Source organism: Halichoerus grypus, chromosome 1, assembly GCF_964656455.1.
Source record: "Halichoerus grypus chromosome 1, mHalGry1.hap1.1, whole genome shotgun sequence".
Lineage (NCBI taxonomy): Eukaryota > Metazoa > Chordata > Mammalia > Carnivora > Phocidae > Halichoerus > Halichoerus grypus.
This window is the reverse complement of record NC_135712.1, coordinates 196758896-196783872: the sequence shown is the minus strand read 5'-3', so window position 1 is coordinate 196783872 and position 24977 is coordinate 196758896. Positions and strand designations below refer to the sequence as shown.

At 40.8% G+C, this 24977-nt stretch overlaps 1 protein-coding gene and 2 pseudogenes across 3 annotated transcripts in view; 2 read left to right on the top strand and 1 right to left on the bottom strand.

The window, feature by feature from the left end:
• Positions 1 to 24977, top strand: part of RAD54L2 (RAD54 like 2) — a 107964-nt gene that overhangs the window by 63833 nt on the left and 19154 nt on the right. For all 3 annotated transcript variants that reach the window (XM_036074900.2, XM_078077653.1, XM_036074899.2), the window contains 7 exons: positions 17070 to 17271; positions 19135 to 19274; positions 19887 to 20003; positions 20319 to 20545; positions 22883 to 23065; positions 23204 to 23337; positions 24713 to 24909. In XM_036074900.2, the coding sequence (XP_035930793.1) occupies positions 17070 to 17271; positions 19135 to 19274; positions 19887 to 20003; positions 20319 to 20545; positions 22883 to 23065; positions 23204 to 23337; positions 24713 to 24909 (1200 nt within the window). The remainder of the gene's footprint in view (positions 1 to 17069; positions 17272 to 19134; positions 19275 to 19886; positions 20004 to 20318; positions 20546 to 22882; positions 23066 to 23203; positions 23338 to 24712; positions 24910 to 24977) is intronic.
• On the bottom strand, positions 10153 to 10363 carry LOC118524657 (SNRPN upstream reading frame protein pseudogene; annotated as a pseudogene).
• LOC118524656 (dnaJ homolog subfamily A member 1 pseudogene) lies at positions 20552 to 22639 on the top strand (annotated as a pseudogene).

Below are 24977 nucleotides of genomic sequence, written 5' to 3'. Positions count from 1 at the left end.
TCTCAGGGTTGTGGATCGAGCCTCATGTTGGTCTCTGTGCCCAGCGCAGTCTGCTTGAGATGCTCTCTCTCCCTCTCCCTCTGCCCACCCCTTCCCCCACTGCACACGTGCACTCTCTCTCCTAATAAATAACTAAAATCTTTAAAAAGAGAATATATTCTGGATACAAGTCTTTTATCAGATATATATAGATATACACACACAGACACACTGTTAATGTTTTCATAAGACTACAAGACTGTGACTTGTCATTTTTCTTTTAAGGATACCTTTTGAAGAGCAGATGTTTTTAATTTTGATGAAGCACACTTTATCAGGTTTTTCCCTTGTGGCTCAAGCTTTTTGTGTCCTGCTTAAGAAATCTTTACTTACCCTAAAGTTGCAAATATTTTCTACCAGAAGTTTTATAGTTTAAGCTTTTATGTTTAGGCCTTGATCCATTTTGAATTGTTGTTTCTGTATGATATGGAATGAGGTGAGGATTGTATCTATTGCAGATGGTGTATTGGAAAGATTATCTTTCTCCATTGAATTACTTTGGTACCTTTGTAAAGAATCAATTGATTATAAACGTGCAGTCTAATTCTAGACTCTATTACATTAATAACTATATCCTTACTCAAAATCATAATTACTGTAGTTTGAATCAGGTAGTATAAAAATTCTAATTTCATTGTTGTCTTTAAAAATTACTTTGATTACTCTAGGACCTTTGCATTTTCCTAAAAATTTTAGACTCATCAATCTCAGTTGCAGTCAGATAGTGGCCATGGTTAAATAGCAACCAAGGTGGAAGCTGCATTGCCTTTTATGCTAGCCTTGGAAGTTACAGTGTCACTTCTGTGTTATTCTTTTGGTTATAACCAAGTCATAAGTCTACCCAGATTCAAAAGAAAAAGATTAGAATTTACTTCTCAATAGGAGATGGATCAAGGTCAAACTGTAGGAAAGCATTGGGATAAAAGATACTGTTGCATTCATCTTTGGAAAAAACTGTCTGCCACATTCTACTCTCTGGCCACAGTAATTCATATCATCCCACATGAAAAATACACTGCCCCTTTCCTCAAGACCCCCAAAGTTTCATCCCAGTACAGCATCAGCTTATAGTCCAAGATCTTGTCCTCTAACTCAGATCCATGTGTGAGTGTGGCTTTCAGTTGTAGTTTCTTGAGTTCACTCCTTAAGTAGTTTCTCTTATTTGAAGACTTTTATGAGCTAAAGAGACCAGTTATCTGCCCCTCCACCAACTTAAGATGTTATGGGGACAAGATAGATATCTCATTCAAAAGATGGGGCAGACAAAGTGGGGGAGAGAGAAGGGAATGAGGCACAGAGCAGTCATTGATCTATAGCAGTTCTAAAATCCCTAGCTGTCGGGCGCCTGGGTGGCTCAGTCGTTAAGCGTCTGCCTTCGGCTTGGGTCGTGGTCCCAGGGTCCTGGGATCGAGCCCCACACTGGACTCCCTGCTCGGCAGGAAACCTGCTTCTCCCTCTCCCACTACCCCTGCTTGTGTTCCTGCTCTCGCTCTCTCTCTCTCTCTGTCAAATAAATAAATAAAAAATCTTAAAAAAAATAAAATAAAATCCCTAGCTGAGCACATTTTGCTAGTTCCTTGATTAGAACTCAGTATTACTCATTGGGAACTCAATATTTCTCCAGGGCTTTTGGTGTTATCCTCTAGGATCTTAGTTCTGCCTTCTGAATAATCCTTCCATTTCACAAAAAGTAACCTGGATTACAGTTGAACCCCAGCTTGCTGACTGCCTCTAGAAGTTTGAGGGTCCAAAGCCTTTTTCATTTTGTATTGTTTATATCCCTTCCAGTTCAGGCTCATATATTTGCTTTATAAACTTGTGTATCAGTATAAAATCTACTTCACTAGACAAAAGCTATACCCACAAATCTCTTCAAGATAATTTCTTTTCTGGTTGGCCTTCTAGGGAGGCTGCTATAGGATAATACTCTAAGATTTTTCTAAGTTTTGTTTTTTAACAGAGAAGATCTGCTAGGCATGCCAGCAGAATCTTTAGGAGGCCTTTTGTCTGAAAAGGTCAATGAGGCACTACTTTAAATATTTCTGAGATCATAACAAAGGATCTTACAGGTCTACCCTGGATTTGATCTCAATTTTCCTTTTTTTTAGGATTTTATTTATTAGAGAGAAAGAGTGTGTGCATGAGCAGGGGGAGGTGCAGAGAGAGAGGGACAAGCAGACTCCCCGCTGAGCATGGAGCCCAGTGCAGGCCAATCCCAGGACCCTGAGATCATGACCTGAGCTGAAGTCAGACACTTAATGGACTCAGCCAGGTGCCCCATTAATTTTCCATGTTACTGCTGCTGATAGAGTTGCTAAACTTTCTGAAACAGTGTTTCTTTTCCTTTAGCTTCCTATAACATTTTCCTTTAAACCTTCATCTATAATCTCCTTGAAGCCCTTTGGGCTTTTATGACCAGTCTTTTCACTAACTTCCACTTACTTGACCCCAAACACGAGCCCATAGTTTAATTTTTTATTGAATTTTTAATTTTTATATACCCCAAGTACCAAGTTTCTGTTTCAGTTACTAATACTATGTCATAAGTTTCCCCCAAACTTAAGTGATTTAAGACAGTAACATTTATTATTTCTCAGTTACTGCTTGGCTGACAGTCCTAACATCTAGGCCATCAAGGTTTCCCTCCCTCCCTCCCTCCCTTCCTAAAGTAAGGTCTGTACCCAATGTTGGGCTCAAACTCACTACCCCGAAATCAAGAGTTGCAAGCTCTACCGACTGAGCCAACCAGGCACCCCTAGATGTCCCTTGATTGTATTTTTCTTGACTGTAGATATTTTTCCTGTTTCTTTGCATATCTGGTGATTTTTGATTAAATAAAATGGTCTTTGCACATAATATATTATAGAGGCTCTGCATTCTGTTATCTTCCTCTAAAGAGTGTACATTTTAGTTTTAGCAGGCAGTTCGGTTACTGATTGATCCCCTTGAACTTGTGAAGCCTTGGTTTTATGCCATTTTAGTACCAATCTGTGAAAAGCCTGAGGTGTTTGCCATTTGGTAGGATTCAATCTCTAAATTCTCTCTTCTTGCAGACCATATCAGGGCTTGGTTTTAGGCTTTGTTAGGGAGGATATAGTATAGGTCTTACTCTAGAGTGTGGTTCTTACTCTGAGGGACAGCCTTTCTTTTGTCTCAGCTGGATGGTAGGGGTGTTATATAAGATCTTAATGAGATACTTCAACTCTGGCAAGTCTAGAACTCCCCAGTTCCCCTGGCACTGCTCTTTCCCTAGCACTGCTAGACTTCTAGTATCTCTGTCTTGCTCTCATTGTGGCCATATACATACTCTGAATGATTTCACATGTTTGAAATTTGTTAAGGTTTGCTTTATGGTGCAGTAAATGGGTAGTTTTGATAAATGGTGCATAAGCTGTTGAAAAGAATGTGTGTTTTGTCATTGTCGAGTGAAGTGTTCTAAATATGTTTGTTAATTCAGGTTTGTTAATTGTTTCATTCAGTTCTTGTATGGCCTTACTGGTACTTTTGTCTGTTGGCTCTTATTCTTGAAAAAGGCATGTTAGTCTTTTGTAGATTTGTAGATTTCTGTGTTTCTTCTTTCAGTTTTGTCAGTTTTGATGTATTTTGAGGCTAAGCTATTGTGTGCACACAGATTTGATACTGCTATATCTTCTTTGTACATTGACCTTTTGTCATTATGAAACGTCCCTTTTTATTTCTAGTATGCTTCTTACCCTAATGTCTGTTTCACGTGATATGAGTATAGATATGTCAGCTTTTGGTTAGCATTTCTTAGTGTCTTTTTTTCAACTTTTTTTTGTATTCTCTTTCAACTTTTTTCCTATTATTTAAGTTGTTTTTCATGCTAGCACCAGTTAGTTGGGTTTTGTTTTTTTAATCCAGTCTTAGTCTTTTAATTGGACTTTAGTTCATTTATATTCAATGTAATTATTTTTTTTTTAAATTTTTTTATTGTTATGTTAATCCCCATACATTACATCATTAGTTTTAGATATAGTGTTCCATGATTCATTGTTTGTGCATAACACCCAGTGCTCCATGCAGAACGTGCACTCCTCAATACCCATCACCAGGCTAACCCATCCTCCCAACCCCCTCCCCTCTAGAACCCTCAGTTTCAATGTAATTATTGATATAGTTGTGTTAAAATTTATCATCTTGGTATTTATTTTCTATCTCATCTTCTATCTTGTTCTTTTTCTTCCTTTGGATTAATCAAGTTTTTTTTATGTGTGTTTTGTTGTTGTTGTTGTTGTTGTTTTAGATTCAGTTTTCTCCCTACAGGCTTGTTAGTTATACAGTCTTTTACTATGCTTTTAGTGGTTATCCTAGATTACAGTATCTATCCTTGTCTAATATAAATCATTGCTTTTATTACTTCCCCAACTATATTAGAATCTTAGAACTTTTTTTAATTTTTAATTTTTAAGAAGATTTATTTATTTATTTATTTATTTATTTATTTATTTGAGAGAGAGAGAGAGCTAGCACAAGCAGAAAGGACAAAGGGAGAGGGAGAGAGAATCTCAAGTAGACTGCTGAGCGTGGAGCCTGATATGGGGCTCTATCTCACCACCCTAAGATCACAACCTGAGCCGAAACCAAGAGTCAGACGCTTAACCAACTGCACCACGCAGGTGCCCCACCTTAGAACATTTTAAATCTGTTTACCTCTTTCCTGCATTTTATATTATATATCCTTATTTTAATTCTATACATTTTAAATGTCACAAAATGTTGTTTTTCTCTGGTCAGTATTTATATTTTCCACACATACACCCTTTTTGTTATTCTTTTCAATTTCTAAGAGTTTATTTGAGCAAACATCAAATCAAGCAGTGCCAATTGGAAATGGTTAGGAGCACTTCCCTTTTTGTTGTTTTTCATTCCTTCCTTCATTTCTGTTTTTTTGTCTGAGATCATTTTCTTTCTGTCTAAAGGATTTCCTTTGGTATTTATTTTTGGGTATGTTTCTGGGCAACAAATTTAATCTCTATTTTTGTTTGTCTGAAAGTTGCTTTATTTTGCCCTCATTTTTGAGTCCTGTATTAGCTGGTACAAAATTCTAGGTTGCCATTTATTTTCTTTAAAAACTTAGAAATTTTCCACTGTCTTCTAGTGTCTTTCATGTCTCAAGAATCCATTGTTATTGTTGCTCCTTTGAAGGTATTGTGTTCTCCCCCACTCATGACTGCTTGTACAATTTTTTTCTTTGTTATTAATTTTCAGCACTTTTGCTATATAATCTCCCTAGGAATGGTTTTTTGTTGTGTTTTTGTTTTTTTTTCTGTTTATCCTACCTGTCATCTACAGAGCTTCTTGATTCGTTACTATATATTTATTGTTTCTAGAATATCTCTTTTTTTTTTTTTTTTTTAAAGATTTTATTTATTTATTTGACAGAGAGAGACACAGCGAGAGAGGGAACACAAGCAGGGGGAGTGGGAGAGGGAGAAGCAGGCTTCCCGCTGAGCAGGGAGCCCAATGCGGGGCTCGATCCCAGGACCCTGGGATCATGACCTGAGCCGAAGGCAGACGCTTAACGACTGAGCCACCCAGGTGCCCCTCTAGAATATCTCTTTGATTCTCTTTTTTTTAATTTATTTTTAAAATTTAAATTCAATTAACATATAATGTATTATTGGTTTCAGAGGTAGAGGTCAGTGATTCATCAGTCTTATATAATACCCAGTGCTCAGTATATCACGTGCCCTTCTTAATGTCTATCACCCAGTTACCCCATCCCCCCCCCCCACCTCCCCTCCAGCAGCCATCAGTTTGTTTCCTATGATTAAGGGTCTCTTATGGTTTGTCTCCCTCTCTGGTTTCCTCTTGTTCTATTTTTTCCTATTTTCCCCTATGATCCTCTGTTTTGTTTCTTAAATTCCACATATCGGTGAGAATTGATTCTCTTCTTTTATATATTCTGATTATCTGGTGACATTATCAATCTTTTCATTTATTTTCTCCATTTCTTTGTTTTTTTTACACATTTTATCAGTTTTATTTTTTATTTTTTAGTATCTAGATCACCAGTGATTCTGGTTCTATTGTCTGTCCTTCTTAGTTTTTGATCATTTGATCTTGTCTCCTGGCATAGCTGGTAATTTTTCATTGAATGCTGGGCAGTGTGTATAGAAAGTTTTAGAGACTATGGATGATATCTTTAGAGAGGGTTTCCTTTTCCTCTTCTAGGCACATATAGTGGGGCTGATCACCTTAATCCAGCAGGACAAAGTGCAATAAATGCTGATCATAGTTTAGAAGCCTTTGTTTACTTCTGGCACACCCCTGTTTCTAGAGTGTGGTCATCCCATAAGTTCCAACTGAGAGCCAAGATGTTCACTGGGACCATCTGCTCTGATGGTTCCTAAATTCTAATCCTTATCTTCTCTGCACCTCAAGATTGCAGAAACATCTGCTCTGCTTTTCAGTGGTATTCTGCTTAGCTTCTTAACCTCCCATCTCACTCAGCTTTAGAGTGAAGTAAATGGCTTGAATGGAAATGAACTGAGTTTTTGGCTCAGTTCTGCGTTTCCCCTTTTCACCAGGATCGTGGTCCCTCATGTCTTCAAGTTTTGTCTTTTTAGTCCAATGAAATTGTCAAAAGTTCTTCTGGTTTCTTTGCTTATTAACAGCCCTCTGTTTGGGTGACTCTCAGCTTGCCGTAGCAACCAGACTTGGCGAAAGAGGGGAATAAATGGCAGTACAATGCTGGGTCATCTCTTCTTGATTTCCCTTTCTCTGGAATCTCGTCCCTTCTACTTCTGGTCCTCTCAGCATCTCTTCAGTGCCTTCAAAAGGCTTTGTTGTTGTTGCTCTTGTTGTTTTTTAATTTGATAACATATTTCTAGCTATTCTTAGGGCAAGCATTGGTTTGCCTCAGGCTATTCCACCTTAGCTGGAAGCAGAAGCAGCAAGCCAACATTTAAAAATATGTATATATTCTTATTGAGGTATAAGTCACCATTTTGAAGTGTACAATTCAATGATTTTTAGTATATCAAGGTTGTTGAACCATCAACACTGTCTAATTTCAGAACATGTTCATCACCCCAAAAAGAAAACCCCCTTATCCATAAGCAGTCACTCCCATTATCCTCTCTCTCAGTCCCTGGCAACCACTATCATACTTCTGTCTATAGAGATTTACTTGTTCTGGACATTTCTATAAATGGAATTATACAATATGAGGCCTTTTGTGTCAGACTTCTTTAACTTAGCATAATGACTAAGTCAACTGTGTGTGTTAAAATATATGTAAAATACAATTTACCATTTTAGCCATTTTCATCTTTTATTTTTTAAGTAGGCTCTATGTCCAATGTGGAGCCCAGTGCAGGGCTTGAACTCATGACCCTGAGATTGAGACCGGAGCTGAGATCAAGAGTCAGATGAACAACCAACTAAGCCACCCAGGCACCCTATTTTAGCCATCTTAAAGTGTAGAATTTAGTGGCATTAAGTAAATTTACATTGTTCTGCAACCATCACCACTGTGCATCACCAAAACTTTTTCATCATCCCATATTGAAACGCTATACCCGTTAAACCATCACTCCATTACTTTTTCTTCCTAGCCCTTGGGAACCACCATTCTGCTTTTTGTCTTTATGATTTTAACTACCTTAAGTACCTCATATAAATGGAATCATATAGTATTTGTCCTTTTGTGACTGAACTACTTCACTTAACATAATGTCCTCAAGATTCACTCATGCTGTAGCGTGTGTTAGAATTTCCTTCCTTTTTAAGGCTGTATACTATTCCATTATGTGCATATGTCACATTTTGCTTATCCCTTCATCCATCAGTGGATACTTAGGTTGTTTCCACATCTTAGCTATTATAAATAATGATGCTATGAAAACGGCTGTATGTCATGTCAAGACCCTACTGTCAGTTCGAGTATACATCCAGAAGTGGAATGGCTGGATCATATGGCAATCCAGTGTTTTAACTTTTTGAGGGGTTGCCATACTGTTTTCCATAGCAGCTTTGTCATTGTAAATTCTTGCCAACAGCGCACAAGGGTTCCAATTTCTTCACATTCTTGCTAATGCTGGTTCTTTGTTTTTTTTTTGGTAGTAGCCATCCTAAATGGCTGTGAGGTGATACATTATTGTAGTGTCAATTTACGTTTCCCTAATGATTTGTGATTTTATGCATCTTTTCAGTTGCTTATTGGCCATTTATAGATCTTCTTTGGAGAAATGTCTGTTTATATCCTTTGCCATTTTTGAATCAGTTTGGTTTTTGTTGTTGAGTCTTAGGAGTTCTTTATATATTCTGGATATTAATCCCTCATCAGATACATGGCTTGCAAATATTTACTCCCATTCCATGGGTTGTCTTTTCACTCTGTTGATAGTGTCTTTTCATGCCCACAATTTTAAGTTTTCATGAAGTCCAGGTTGTCTTTTTTTTTCTTTCTTTTGTTGCCTGTGCCTTTGGTTTCCTATCCAAGAGCTCATTGCCAAATCCAGTGTCATCAAGTTTTCCTCTTATGTTTTCTTCTAAGTTTTATATAATTTTAGGTTTTACATTTAGGTCTTTGATCCATTTTGAGTTAATTTTTGTATATGGTGTAGGGTAAGGGTCCAGTTTCATTCTTCTGCATGTGGATATTTGGTTTTCCCAGCACTGCTTGCTGAAGAGACTGTCCTTTTCCTGTGAATGGTATTGGCACTCTTATTGAAAATCCTTTGACCATATATGTGAGGGTTTATTTCTGTGCTGTCTGTCCTATTTTATTGGTGTATATGGCTGTCTTTATGCTAGTTCCACGTTGTTTTGATCACTGTAGCTTCATAGTTTTGAAATCAGGAAGTGTATGTCCTCCTTTGTTCTTTTTCAAAATTGTTTTGGCCTATTTTTATAAACAAAATTGTGCTGGAACACAGCTGTCCTTGTTCACTTACATGTTTATGTATGGCTGCTTTTGAGCTACTCTGGTAAAGTTGAGTAGTTACAACAGAGACCTATGACCCACAAAACCTGAAGTGTTTACTATCAGGCTTTTTATGGAAAAAGTTTACCAATATCTGAACATTTAAACTCTTTGCTCATTTCCCCAACTGTAGTGGATTGTACCACAAATAAGTAAATCAAAAGGAAAAGTAATTTGTACAAAGATATTTATGCCACTAAAGATACAAATAAAAACTAAGAAAGAGCCTGAATGACAAAGCATTCTGTGATTTACTGATAGCCTGCCATTAAAATGATGAGTATGTGGACTATGTCAAAGAAATATTTATATGTATGTAACATGTGACCACAACAACACAAAATGATGTATACTCATTGGTTAACAGTATAAACTATGCAAATGTATATTAACAAATGTGGAAAAGTTGAGATCTAAATAGTTTAGAGATTAGTGCTTATTATATTTTATCTTCTGTTAAGACTTCTAAAATTAAAATAGTCGTGAAGTTTTATTCTGGAAAATCTCAAATGAAATAGAAAAAGAGACAATAGTAAAATGAACCCTGTATTTCCAGTATTCTCTTCAATAGTTGTGAATACAAGGCTAGTCTTGTTTCATTTGTTCTCCCGAACCTTGGATTATTTGGAAGTAGATCCTTAATGTTGTAACATTTTATCTGTAAACTTCAGAATGTATTTACTCTATCTTCTAACATTAAAGTCCTAGAAACAAAAACAAAAATAAACACAATACCATTATCACACTTAAATATTTTAAATCAGTAATTCCTTAAATCATGAACTATCCAGATAATCCCTGATTATCTTTTAAAGATTATTTTTATTGTTATTTCATTAAAATCCCTACAAATTCCACATTTAGTTCATTTGTCTTTTAAATCTCTTTAATCTGAGCTTTTCTTACCTCTTTTTCATTTTCTTTTTTTCCTTGCAACTTATTTGCAGAAGAAAAGGATTCACTTGTTACTGTAGTTTCATACATTTCTAGATTTTGCTGAATGCATCCTTGTGGTCTTGCTTAACAAATTTAACATAATTCTTTTGTTTTCTGAAAATCATGGTTATTATCTTTATTACATTGTCAGCTGATTCAAATACATCAATACACTGTCAGCTGGTTTTTTGCTTGGAAAGCAGCTACCTGGATGTTCTAAAACTGCTTTAACCATGTCTTGGTGTCTCAGCTAAGAATGCCTCAGTTCGCCTGGAAATCCACCACAGGTACTGGCTGCTGCTGAAATCACTTTGGGTACAGATGACACTCTTGGTTGTTCAGTGAGGCTGTCCTACTGTGTTTGACTTGGACTTCCACCTCTGGTATGTGCTGCCCTATAGTCTATCTCAGGTGTAAGCGGTCCCTGGCCTGCTTCATCACACTGCTGGTTGCTCCTTAGAACAGAGTGCATACATCTCCAGTGGCCACTCCACTCTGTCAACATGGTCCTTCTTCCCTGTATTTTTGCAAACTGGTAGTGAGATCTCAAGGTGTGTTGAGATTCAAGTAATGTTTTGGCACACATACATAATAGTTGTGGTGTATACATCCTATTGCATCACATCAGGAGGCATATGGTAAGACTTGGAATTCACTGAGCTTTGTTTATACAGATGGGATTGGGAAGGAAGAAGAGAGAGGGTCCTGGAAGTGTGTTTGTACCTTATACCTCCAACAAGTGAAACATAGAGATTTTTCTTTCAATGTTCCTCGTTTGCCTAGTCATATTTGTCGTGGTGGTGTTCATAACTCATTCCTGAGAAGCTTATGTAAGTGTTCATTGGTGTTTATATAACTCTAGTGATTGCTGCTCACAGCTGGCTCACGTGAAGGAGAAAGTTCAGGGGTATTTGTGACCAGATCTGATTCTATGATCCTGAATTTGGGTGGTAATAATCATTGACTTTTAAACCACATGTCTCTTTACCTCCTTGTTGACCCTTTTCTCTTTTTCCTTAGCAGCTTTTGGTGGATTATATTCCAGAAGTTTAGGGAGGGCTATTTTTGAAAGTTAAATTAATGATTTTGATTAGGTTGTAAATTCACATGGTTCATTATTCAGAAGATACAAAAGAGCATGCAGTAGAAAGTTACATTTTGACTTGGGGAAAATTAATTATAGAAATTTTGAAATAATAGTTTATTATTAAGAATAGTTTAAGATGTGGTATATATTATAGTGTTATGTAAAAACCAGAAACTTCATAATAAGCATCATGAAGCAGCAATGAAGCACTTGTAAACCATTGACTTACATGACAACAAACTTTAAATATTAGTACATCTGTAAACTAAAGCTTTAACAAGCAGTGTTGTTGAATCCAGAAGCTGAAGATTCATTCAAAGAATACTGGTTGGTAAGGAGTTGGTTTAGACCTGTATCCTCTGTGTAAAGGGGAAACCTGTGTCTGAACTAAGTGTACATGAGAATTGTATATACTATGATCATTTTAAAATTGCTACTGTACTTGGCCACATTCAACCCTGAGTCAGACAGGAATTCAAAGCTAGACCTTACAAGTTGGAATGTTTGATTGTGAATTTGTCTCTGATATTGAAAGATTATCAGATTTTGTTCTTCCTTCTCCCAGAAACAGCCCACTCTGCAAGGCAGAAACCAGAAGAAGGAAATACAACAGTTGGCAACAAATTCCCACTGCCCAGTAGATGAAAATCAGACCCCTTGACCTGACATTCAAGGCCTGCCCTCTATACTCTGACTCTGTCCTTTCTGCCTGCTTTCTAACCTTGCTTCCAGCTGTTCCTCCAAGTGGTTACTCAATAAATTTGCTTGTGAAATAGAAACAAAAGGCCTTAAGGCCAGGAGAACATCAAATTTCATTATCCGAACCAGGTCAGAGGACCTAGCAAAACACCAAGTTGAGGTGTGCCAACCCAGCCTCAGTGTAATTGTGTAGAGCAAGCTGCAGTATTGGTCAAGTAGCCATTTAGCAAGAGATATCCCCTCTTAGGGACTCTGCTGTCCAGCAACCTATTCCTTTGGGACGAAGAACATGATAGCCCCCCGCTTTATGAGGGAAGAATTGAGGGCTATAAGTTAGGAGAGAGGTGACAGTAATACTATGGGACAATGCCATGGAAGTATCAGCTCTTTGGAGGGGTGGGGGCCTGAAGCAATGGTAGTTCTTCTTAAGGAAAACAGAATTGCTGACCTTTCTTTCCTCATGTAGTGCTTCAGGTAGAAATAGGAGAGGACTGTTTGAGGGGAGGGTAGCCAGTCAGATTTGCTGAGAAGCTCCTTTGGAGCTTCTCTTTTAGTTCTCGTGTCTGGCTGGACACACAAAGCAGTAGCACCTTACTTTCTCAGTGGGTGGAAGATGTCCACAAGCCAAGGCTCGTGTTGTGTTCCCAGTGCTTCTTGTCACCGTGGACTCTGCTGTCTTTGGGAGGCCTTTTGTAAAAGGCCTGCTGTGGATCCTGTGGTAACAGAGAAGGGACTGTGATGTTTTAACCTCTCGCTCCTGTTAATGGAATTGCATTGTCCCCTCATGAACATTTCTTGTCTGGTACCTCCCTTAGCCATTTCCCCTTTGCTCTTCAAAAAGCAAGGTATCTACCTAAAACCCTTCAGTGGTCTCTCAGTGTGAGAGCCAAGGAAGCTGCTTCCACCGCTGCTGTAGGAGAGTGAATCACCCCGGGTACTTACATGTGTGTGTGTGCATTTGTGCACACATGTCCACACCCACTACCCCCTTCCAGCCCCAAATTTTACATTGGCCACATTAGCTTCCTCTCCCCACCCAAACAGTTGTCAGTGGAATGGAGAAGGCTAAACAGAAAGGGCCTTGGAACTAGTCCTCCCCTGGACAGGGGTTGATGTCTGTGCCAGCATGTAGGAAGGATCTTGGGTCTACACCTTAGTCTGTCTTGGATGAGGGGCTCCTGGGAGAGATAGGGAAGTGGTTGTTGGGTTGGAAGGCCCTTCGTGCTGCTGTTTTGCTTAATTTTAGCCAGTATTGAACTGCATGTATTTTCTTAACTATTCCACCTTGTTTAAAGTATCTATTCCTTTTGCTTATGTTCCTGTATCTGCCTAGAATGTTCTTTCTTTCCTTTTACTAGTTGGTGGCTACTTATTATATTAGATTAAACCCAGGTTTCACCTCTCCCGAGGAGGACATGGGAGGACTAGACGAAGTGCTGGAACAATGCTCAGCACTAGTAAACACCATATAAAACAGCTGCTGCTTTTCCTAGGACTACTACCCCCATGCCCAGCCCTAGGCAAGGCTGGATTGGGTGTCCTTTCCCCAAGTGTTGTTGTTGTTAGGTGCTCACCTCACGTGTTTCCCCATGTGGACCATTCCATTGTGCCTTGGTACAGGGCCTGGTACTCAGATGCTCCTGGTGTGTTAGGCTAGACTAAAAGGCAAGGGGCAGGAGAGGCAACAGTGGCTAGTTTGTGGTAGTCTCATGTGGAGAGGTTTAGAATGAAGATGTGGTCTACAGTCTCATGTGGCTGGTTTGTGTGTGTGTGTGTGTGTACACGTGTATACATGTGCACCTGCGTATTTGTAAGAAATGCTCATTTTGTGAGAACGATGCAGTTTGTGTCATTTCTGCTTCTCCTTTTGCTTTCTTATTTCTGATTTTTGATTAGAATATATAATATATATAGAATATATAGTTAAAGTTTGAATTTTCCACATAAATAAATACTGCTACCCAGCATGGCTGAGTAAGCCCTGTAGCTTTGTTTGCTCCTAGACTGTTCAGTGTGGTTGGGAGTATGAAGTTTCATGGAGTGTGGCAGACCTGGGTTTAAAGAAGGATATTTTCCCTAAGAGAGCTGTTGACATCCCGATTTTACAAATGTGGAGAACTAGGGCTCAGAAAAGTTGAACTCGTGAACATAGAGCTAGTAAGTAAGTGACAGCACCAGGATTGAACAGTAGCACTGCCTGACCATGAAGCTCGTTCTGTTAACGGTCTTCTCCTGTTTTCCTGCTTATTTCCTATATACCCATAGGCAAGCTATTTCTTTCTTTCTTTTTTTTTTTTTTAACTTTTTAGGGCTTTGGTTTCTCAAATTTAGAATGAGGGGAGCAAAATTCACCTTGTAGTTATCATAACAAAGAGAGGAGATAAGAAACCAAACTCATTCCTTATAGCTGGAATGGTAGTAGTCCTAGGAAAAGCAGCAGCTGTTTTATATGGTGTTTACCATGTGCATTGTTCCAGCACTTCGTCTAGGCTGTCTCACATAACCATCTCCCCATTGTCAGGCTAAGGAATAGCATGACAGTTGTTATTCCCTTTATATAATTGAGGAACAAATAAGGGACAGCTGGTGTCACACCCCAGAAGCCTGGTTTCAGTGTCCATAGTGAACCCCTATGCTTGGTTATCTCTCAGGAAATGTTAGTTCCCAACTCCATGCTGTTCTAGAACCTGACATCCATATGAAAGAGACCATAAGGAACCCACAGTGATAATAGGGGCTATACCAAACCACAGAAGATAAGCAGTGATAGAGTGTCTGGAACACTCATGATTCTGTGACTTGGCCACTGGCTGATGATACAGTCCATTTGTTATTTTTTGGTGATTAAGTGCATATGATGATGACCCATGATACATCTTTCTTTGGGTTTGGGGACATCAGCTTACTGGTTCACTCATTGAAGTCTATGGCAGCACTGTCTCCCTTTACCAAAGCCTACAGCGTTCAGTGTTTCTTACCCTATTGGCACCTGAGTCCATACTGATATAAACAAATGTTGAATATATAAATGAGGGAGAAGGGACAGATCTTCCTCACAGAAGAATTCCAATAATGAATGTAGATGTAAAGAGGAAAATGGAAAACCACTATTAGAACACCATAGTAATAATTCCTCCTGGTAAGATCCACTAATGAATGTTAAAACGAGTGGGTAAATTTTAAGAAACTGGATATTTGCATTCTCAAAGCCTCACAGTTCCCTACCACCCCAAATATTTGCATGTGATTTTGACATATGTCCAGAAATTCTTTGATGCCCCTCTCTCAGGAAATAGTGTTTAATTCTCTTCCCCTTGAATGTGGGCTGGGCTTAGTGATTTGCTTCTAAAATATGGAAGGGGGAAAATAGTAATTTTACAGTGGAGAAATCTGGCAGACACCACTTTAAACAAGTGATGAAGGTTAACATCACCAGTAGTAAGTCATGTTGATAGCATGTATCCTGATAAGATGTGATGAGAAGGAAGGACACTTTACTTCTGTGCTATTCTTTCCCTGCAAAGCATAACTCCAATCTGATCATGAGAAAACATCAGATGCTCAAATTAGGGGACAGTCTACAAAACACCTGACCAGTACTTTTCATAAAACTGTCGAGGTCATGAAAGACAAGAATAGACTGAGAAACTGCCACAGTTTAGAGAGACTGAGACATAAGAGCTAGATGCAACATGATATCCTGGATGGAATCCTGTAGCAGAAAAAGGACATTAGTGGAAAACTGGTGAAATCCAAATAAAGTTTAAAGTTTAGTTAAAAACATGGGGTGCCTGTGTGGTGTGGTTGGTTGAGCGTCCAACTCTTGACTTCGGCTCAGGTTGTGATCTTGGGGTCATGGGATTGAACCCCACATCAGGCTCTGTGCTCAGCATGGAGTCTGCTTGAGATTCCCTCTCCCTCTGCCCACCCCCCACTCGTGCTCTCTATCTCTCTCTCTAAAATAAATAAGCAAATCTTTAAAGTTTAGTTAAAAACAAACAAAAATCATCCCACCAAAACCCTAGACTTCCTGAGTCCTTCCTGCCTGAGAGCGAAGTGGCATTGATCAGCCCATCTCAGTTATAGCATTTATGTTCTAGCTTTACATTGCTCTTACCTTTGGGAAAGACTTTTTGGTTGTGTACTTCTTGTATCTGGGAGGCTCTGGTGGATTTGGAGACAGGCTTATGATTTATGTGACTGTCAAAGCTTACCCATCACATAAACAGAATGCTGCTCGGCAGGCTGCGGAAGAGGGGTGTGCACTCGGACCCTGCTTTTCCAACCCCAGTCCTTGCCGGTGTTTGATGACACAAATGACATTCCCTCCACCAGGAATTTCCTCCTTTTTTCCCCCTCCTCAAGGCAGTACCTTTAGACATTCTCACCTTTCAAGGCTTCACTTATATTTTACCTCTCATATAATTCCTTGTGTGATCACACCACAAAGTAGTGTATTTCATATTCCTGTGTGACCCTAAGGCAATTATTCTTGATTTAGCGAATTATCTCTGGCTGGAAAAATGATGTCTTATATTTTTAAGTTCTTTAGGCCAGTTAGCCTGCCCTTCCTGTGGTGTTTAGCACACCTTGTTTTATTATGTCTAGAAAACAAACAAGCTCCTTGCAAGGAAGAAGTCTTAAAAACATCCCTTGAAGCATCTTGGACAGTGTTTGCCGTGTTGTAGGCCCTCATTGAATGGCCAGTGAATCAAAGGAGTGAACACTTTAAAACACTGAAAGGAGGGATATTCCCCCTGTTGGCAGATGAGACACAAGTGAGTGTGAGCTGTATTTAGAAACCTGTTTTCCCTTTCAGAACATTCTGAGGCCATGAAGCTTCCTCACTCTCCTCAGAGTGCTAAATTATAGCAAGAGTGATGGCTGTCATTTGTTGTGAGCCTACTCTGAAGCAGGCTTGGTTCTAGACATGCACACTATTTAGTCCTCATAACAACTCTGAAATGTAGGCATCACTATTCTCATTTTATAAATCAGTCTACTGAGTTTCAGAGAGCTGTAAGTCACTTGCCTTAGCTTACCAGCTAATAAGTTGCTGAATTGAGATTGGAACCCAGGTGTGCCTGGCGTCAAAACCCACTTTTCGGGACGCCTGGGTGGCTCAGTCATTAAGCGTCTGCCTTCGGCTCAGGTCATGATCCCAGGGTCCTGGGATGGAGCCCCGCATTGGGCTCCCTGCTCAGCGAGGAGCCTGCTTCTCCCTCTCCCTCTGCCTGCTGCTCTGCCTACTTGTGCTATCTCTCCGTCAAATAAATAAATAAAATTAAAAAAAAAAAACACCCCACTTTTCTCCCTGTAAAGGTCAGTCCCTGGCACCTCTCTCCCTTGTCTTTTCAGACCCATCCCTGGAAGACATGTGTGGCACTGAGTGTGCCCAGCTGGAGGAAGATGGGCAGCGGCCACCGCGGTGCACTTCAACTACCTCATCTCAGTCTGAGCCTTCAGAGCAGCTCAGGCGCCACCAAGGCAAGAGCCTAGCCTCCGAGGACCCCAAAAAGAAGAGAGCTCAGAAGCCCTCCCACATGAGGAGAAACATACGGTGAGCTGTGCTCAGGGTGAGAGGAGAAGGGAAGGAGTAGAGGTATTACCTTCACTTGAAGGCTGTCAGTAGTAGGACTGGTTTGAGCAGGAGAGTCTCCTTTCCAAAGAAGAAAAGTGTAAGCTGTGTGCCCCGATTAACAGTGGAGATGCAGCTCAGGATCACTTCAGGCTGTCAGAGGTTGTGGGGCAAACGTGGCGGGCGCTCAGGCTGTGCTGGGGAGTCTCCTACTCTCTGGAGGCCCTGGGGGCAGCCCAAGGATGATAGGTTGTTCTGGTTGGACTCTGTTTTTTCCTTTATTTTTCCCTTAGGTTTCAAAACAGGAGGAGATAAAAGAAGTTGAATTCTCATTTTCTTAGAGCTCAACTTTGGTTGGCAGGGGACTGTCTGGTCCAAAGCAGGGCTTTTTCCTTGAGCTAAGTGAATGGCAGATGTGAGCTTCCTTAACTGTCCAAATCCCCCACAACCCTTCCTTCAGTCACAGCCCTTCTTTTGCTACTGAAAGGAGATCAATGTGGGGCGCCTGGGTGGCTCAGTCATTAAGCGTGTGCCTTCAGCTCAGGTCATGATCCCAGGGTTCTGGGATCAAGCCCCACATCGGGCTCCCTGCTCGGCGGGAAGGCAGCTTCTCCCTGTCCCACTCCCCCTGCTTGTATTCCCTCTCTTGCTGTGTCTCTCTGTCAAATAAATAAAATCTTTAAAAAAAAAAAAAAAGAAAGAAAGGAGATCAATGAGATCTTTTTCTCCTCCTAACCTCATCTATTTTTTGTGGGGTTTTTTGTTGTTTTTTTTTTTTTAAAACATAATAGCTTAAAAATTTTACTCCTGGATATTTACCCCAAAGACACAGATGTAGTGAAAAGAAGGGCCACATGCATCCCAATGTTCATAGCAGCAATGTCCGCAATAGCCAAACCGTGGGAAGAGCCGAGATGCCCTTCAACAGATGAATGGATAAAGAAGATGTGGTCCATATATACAATGGAATATTACTCAGCCATCAGAAAGGATGAATACCCAACTTTTACATCAAAATGGATGGGACTGGAGGAGATTATGCTAAGTGAAATAGGTCAAGCAGAGAAAGTCAATTATCATATGGTTTCACTTATCTGTGGAACATAAGGAATAGCATGGAGGACATTAGGAGAAGGAAGGGAAAAATGAAGGGGGGGAAATTGGAGGGAGAGATGAACCAAGAGAGACTATGGCCTCCGAGAAACAAACTGAGGGTTTTAGAGGGGAAGGGGGTGGGGGAATGGGTTAGCCTGGTGATGGGTATTAAGGAGGGCACGTACTGCATGGAGCACTGGGTGTTATACGAAAACAATGAATCGTGGATCACCACATCAAAAACTAATGATGTATCATATGGTGACTAACATAACATAATAAAATAAAATAAAATAAATTGAATGGTGATTAACATAACATAATAAAATAAAATTTAAAAAAAATTTTACTCAAAGTTTGGGAAATAAAGATGCAGAATCATCTATAATCCTACTTTCCCACATAACAACTCTATTTTTTAATACTGTTTTTCAACTTGATGAATCATGAATTACTCTGTTTTACTCTTGATCTGTTATGTGCAAAGATGAATCTTTAGGGGCATGTTTCAGGAAGTTAAATAATATGAAAAAATGTTAGCCCAGAATCACCTGAGCCTTGTAGTCTCCCCCACCTCTTTTTTTTTTTTTTTTTTTTTAACCTTGCCTGTTGCATGGATGTGTGGGACTGATGGGGCTTCTCTTCCTCCTGCCTCAGATCTGTGAGCTCAGCAACGAGCTTTTTAGCTTGACATTACATTGCCCAAATCTCAAGTAAACCAACCCAAGTGCTCACTCTTGTAATGTTTAGAAAGCTGCTCCGGGAGGATCAGTTGGAGCCGGTTACCAAAGCAGCACAACAGGAAGAGTTGGAAAGAAGGAAACGCCTGGAGCAACAGAGGAAGGATTATGCCGCCCCCATTCCTACAGTTCCCCTGGAGTTCCTTCCCGGTAAGCAGTGGAGGTGGCGGGAAAGGCCCTGAAGTGTAGGGAGAAGAGGCCTTGGGCACACACAGTGGTGAGGGCAGATCTGAAATAAGACTGTGGCCTCTCAGGAATCTTTTTGAGTCATTCAGTTTCTTAGGAGCAAATGATCAGAAACATCTAAAATTTTAAGATGGGTAAAAATGTACCCCTCAGGGGTCCCGGCTGGCTTAGTGGGTAGAGCATGAGACTCTTGGTCTCAGGGTTGTGAGTTCAAGCCCCACATTGAGCGTAGACTTTACTTAAAAAAAAAAAAAAGAAGAAGAAGTAATTGTGTGTGGGTTTTTTTTTAATGTACTCCTCGGATCTTACTTGAATTTTTTCTACCATAACTTTGGATCTTAACATGCCAAGGGATTAGGATCTTTTCTAGTGGTCAGGTGGACACCAGGAGGTAAGAACCAGTAAAGACAAGGGAAGTTAGAAAGGGGACTGAGGTATTTGAGACACCCCTCTGCTTCTCTCCTCAGGGGATAGTCCCCTTGAGAGCAACAAAGGAAGAAGGTTGAAAAGTCATTTGGGGAGGTAGGTTTGAGCTAAATGTGGTTTTGACATTCCCTTCCATCTTTCCTTCCCTAGAGGAAATTGTCTTAAGAGCAAGCGATGGTCCGCAACTGCCTCCTCGGGTCCTGGCCCAGGAAGTCATTTGTTTGGACAGCAGCAGTGGCAGTGAGGACGAAAAAAGCAGTCGAGATGGTAAGGTCGAGCCAGAGGTCCCTCCACTTCCTCCTGACTCAATGTTTACCCTGAGTAATTGGCTGTACCTCTGAATCGAAATCAGTCCTTCCCCATTCGGTTTGGGGTCCGACTGTGACAAATGTCCCAGAGTCTCCTTATAAATGTAGGGTTTTCCCTTGTCTTAACTTGAAGCTGGAAGAGAGAAATAATAAAACTCAAAATTTACAAGTGATGACAAGTTCTAACTTTGTTTCCATGCTGTAATGCTTTAATGATGGGCAGTAAATTATCTCCGCTCCCTGGGTTTTTGTTTTGTTTTGTTGGCTGTCTCAGAGGTGATTGAACTGAGCTCTGGAGAGGAGGACACTCTGCACATTGTGGACAGCAGTGAGTCTGTCAGTGAAGAGGATGAAGAAGAGGAGAAGGGTGGCACCCATGTGAACGATATTTTAAATCAGCGTGATGCTCTGGGGCGGGTCCTCGTCAACCTGAACCACCCTCCAGAGGAGGAGAATGTCTTCCTGGCCCCGCAGTTGGCACGGGCAGTGAAACCTCATCAGGTACAGCAAATCTTGACTCTCCTCTTTGTTTCCTTTCAGCTTCCTTGCTGAAAGCATCACCTGCTGGTGGCTTTTAGCATCACAGCCTGTGAAGTACTTGTTTGGTACCTAGAGCAGGTTATTGGAAAGGCCTGTGTCCTTCCTCTTAGCAGTTGATGCTTCAGAATTTCTGATGAATGGGAAGGGCAAACTTTAGGTTTGCCCTATTGTGTAGAAGGTGCTGGGTCTCTCGGTTTAATGATCTTGAGCTTCCTTCTGTGAGATCTGCAAGACTGATTGGGATGCTGTCTGGAGGGCAGTGCTTTGATTAGGAAATTGATTTGATTCTGGAAGTAGTTCCAGAAGAGATTTAAGAGTCAGAAGTCTGAAGGACTTCCTGATAGGAGGGAACAGAGTAGTTTGTGTTGACCCAGAGCCCCGAACCAAGACCAAGTGGTGTTCCACGTGGAACCAAATGGAACCAAGTGGAAGTTCCATGAAGACAGAGGTTGACTCAACATAATAACTCTTAATAAGAACTGCTCCTCATGGAATGGGCTATCTTGAGGTAAGCAACCAAGGGCTGAGTGAGAGACGCTGTGAAGAATTTGGTACTGCAGGAACTTTCCAGAATGCTTGGTGAGACGCGGAGGAGCGGCGGCTGCCTGAGCTACGCCCAGCAACGTGCTTCTTCCCGCTCCCCCACACTGGCCTCGGCCCTCTCACCGGCTGTAGAAAATGGTGAAAGAAACCACTTACTATGATGTTTTGGGGGTCAAACCCAACGCCACCCAAGAGGAATTGAAAAAGGCCTACAGGAAACTGGCCTTGAAGTACCACCCTGATAAGAATCCAAATGAAGGAGAGACGTTTAAACAGATTTCTCAAGCTTACGAAGTACTCTCTGATGCAAAGAAAAGGGAATTATATGACAAAGGAGGAGAATAGGCAATTAAAGAAGGTGGAGCTGGTGGTGGTTTTGGCTCCCCCATGGACATCTTTGATATGTTTTTTGGAGGAGGAGGAATGATGCAGAGAGAAAAGAGAGGTAAAAATGTTGTGCACCACCTCTCAGTAATCTTAGAAGATTTGTATAATGGTGCAAGAAGAAAACTTAGCTCTGCAGAAGAATGTGATTTGCGATAAATGTGAAGGCCGAGGTGGTAAGAAAGGAGCAGTTGAATGTTGTCCCAATTGCCGAGGTACTGGAATGCAAATAAGAACTCATCAGATAGGACCTGGAATGGTTCAGCAAATTCAGTCTGTGTGCACGGAGTGCCAGGGCCATGGGGAACAGATCAGTCCCAAAGATAGATGTAAAAGCTGCAATGGGAGGAAGATAGTTCGAGAGAAGAAGATTCTAGAAGTTCATATTGATAAAGGTATGAAGGATGGCCAGAAGATAACATTCCATGGTGAAGGAGACCAAGAACCAGGACTGGAACCAGGAGATATTATCATTATTTTAGATCAGAAGGACCACACTGTTTTTACCTCGCGAGGAGAAGACCTTTTCATGTGTATGGACATACAGCTGGTTGAAGCACTGTGCAGCCTTCAAAAGCCAATATCTACTCTTGACAACCGAACCATCGTCATCACCTCTCACCCAGGTCAAATTGTCAAGCATGGAGATATCAAGTGTGTGCTAAATTAAGGCATGCCAATTTATCGTAGACCATATGAGGAGGGTCGCCTAATCATCGAATTTAAGGTAAACTTTCCTGAGAATGGCTTTCTCTCTCCTGATAAACTCTCTTTGCTGGAAAAACTCCTACCTGAGAGGAAGGAAGTAGAAGAGACTGATGAAATGGACCAGGTAGAACTGGTGGACTTTGATCCAAATCAGGAAAGACGGCGCCATTACAATGGGGAAGCCTATGAGGATGATGAACATCATCCCAGGGGTGGTGTTCAGTGTCAGACCTCTTAATGGGGTCAGTGAGTAACACTGCTGGCATTTTATATGCAGTAGTGAATGAGTGAAGGACTATAATCATAACTCACTACTTGCTATTGTTTTTGTTTTAATATTCAACTATAGTAGTGTTTTAAAAGTTAAATGAAGAATAAACTCAAATATAAAAGCTAAAAAAAAAAAATAGAATTTGGTACTGCAGATTTTTGCCTTAGATGGGCCATTGTACCAGGTGAATGATTTTCTGTGTTTTCTCTAAGAAGACTGTCACCAGCCAATAGACTAGTCAGGGTTCAGGGGAACTTCTGTAGCCATTCACACCAACTGTCTGTTGTGGTATCTGCTCATTTACTTAATTCTGACTAGTTCCAAGATGAATAAAACTAAAGCCCTGGTCTTTGCCAGCTCCTTTAACTATGCCTGTGTTTGTCCCTTGTCAGATTGGTGGGATCCGGTTCCTGTATGATAACCTGGTTGAATCCCTGGAGAGGTTTAAGACCAGTAGTGGCTTTGGCTGTATCCTGGCCCACAGCATGGGTCTGGGGAAAACTTTGCAAGTGATATCCTTCATCGATGTCCTCTTCCGCCACACGCCAGCCAAAACTGTCCTTGCCATTGTGCCGGTAAGAGTTAGGGAAGGCATCATTTAGTCAGCCCTCTGAGGAGCTCTGGGTTAATGCCTTGCTGGGTACTGAAAAGCTCAATGAGCTCAACTTTGAGCTTGTTTCTTAAAACTCTTCCTGGACTTGGCTTTCTGACAGGTTAATACTCTTCAGAATTGGCTGGCAGAGTTCAACATGTGGCTTCCAGCTCCTGAAGCCCTTCCAGCTGACAACAAGCCTGAAGAAGTCCAGCCTCGCTTCTTTAAAGTTCACATCTTGAATGATGAGCACAAGTAGGTGGTCTACCTTCTCCTCTTTGCTCTTTCCTTTTAGACTTCTTCCTGGGGTCTGGATATCGAGGCAATCTATTTGCATATGAACCCTGTCTTCCCAGATTCTTTTTGGTTTCTCGATGTGCCCCCCACCCCTTATTACTCATTTTTTCCTCTACCTGGCTTTTCAGTAAAGTCAGTTAGGTAGCCTGGGAAATTTCTTAAGTTCTGCTTGAAGATGCTTTTATATCCTGAAAAATATGCATATTTCGTCCTATTTTCCCATGTAGATAGTAAAATTCAACATGATGAAATGAAACTGTCCACCTTCTAACTTTCTCCTTTTACATTTCTCTTTCTTAGAAGCCTAATCAACAGTCTCTTTTTAGCACTGATCTACAGTTGACCTTTAATGGTACAACTTTCAAGCTTTGAAAAGTGCAAACTTTTGCTTTAGATGTAAATAAAATTATTTATATTTCCATTTCATAAATTCAACTTAATTTCCCAAATTCTAAAGCTATTTCTTGGTTCAAGCCAGCTATCCATGTTATCCTTTCCCCTCGCTGGCATGGATAATTGAGAAGATAGCCTTTATTTTCTGCAGAGGCTGCCTTTTGTGATGTTTGGTCACACACATCAAAATGAGGAGACTGTGAGTGGCCTCCTAGATGGTTGATCACCTGCTCTTGTTTCTTGGGTTTCAGGACCGTTTGTCCACATGCAGTTAATGAATTAGTCAGGGCTCAGTTGTTTAGGAGTGGAGGAACTGTGCTGAGTGTCATCTGGGCTCTGCTGCTCTTTCTCCTTTATTGCTTGTCCTTGGCTCTTTATTCACCAGGGCCCGGGCAGGTAAAATGCAGAATATTGTCCTTGCTTTTACTACCTTGTATTTATTATGGGAATAACTTGAAATTTTCTCTCAAATGTAGAATTGTAGCCATGCATGTATATCCAAGGGAGTTGTCACCTTTTTTTTTTTTTTTAAGAGATGGAGAGGGCGTGGGTGGGAGTGGAGGGAGAGAGAGAATCTTAAGCAGGCTTCACGCCCAGCACGGAGCCCAACACAGGGTTCAATCTCACAACGCTGAGACCATGACCTGAGCCAAAATCAAGAGTCAGACGCTTAACCAACTGAGCCACCAAGGCGTCCCAGGAGTTGTCACTTTTGCTTGCCTTGTGCCGTTGCATTTTTGTTTTTCTGCTGTGTAACTGTCATCGGTGACCCAGTCCATCCTCAGTGACATGAGCGTCTCTGGGATGCTGGGGAGTCCTTGGGCAGCTGGCCAGCCACGGCGATGCCACCACTGAATGTACATCAGCACGGCTCTGATTGTGAGCAGTTCTTCCTGGGGAGCAGTGGAAGCAGTAATTTTTTCTCTGTTCACTCTTGCAGGACAATGGCAGCTCGTGCTAAAGTGATGGCTGATTGGGTGTCAGAGGGTGGGGTGCTGCTGATGGGGTACGAAATGTACAGACTCCTCACCCTGAAGAAATCCTTTGCCACAGGTAGATCGAAGAAAACCAAGAAACGTTCTCACCCGGTCATCATTGATCTGGATGAGGAAGATCGACAGCAGGAGTTTCGGAGAGGTGGGCAGCCTATCCCTGGGATACCCTTAGGGGTGGTGTTTTAGGAGAAAGGAAATAGTGTCTGTAGT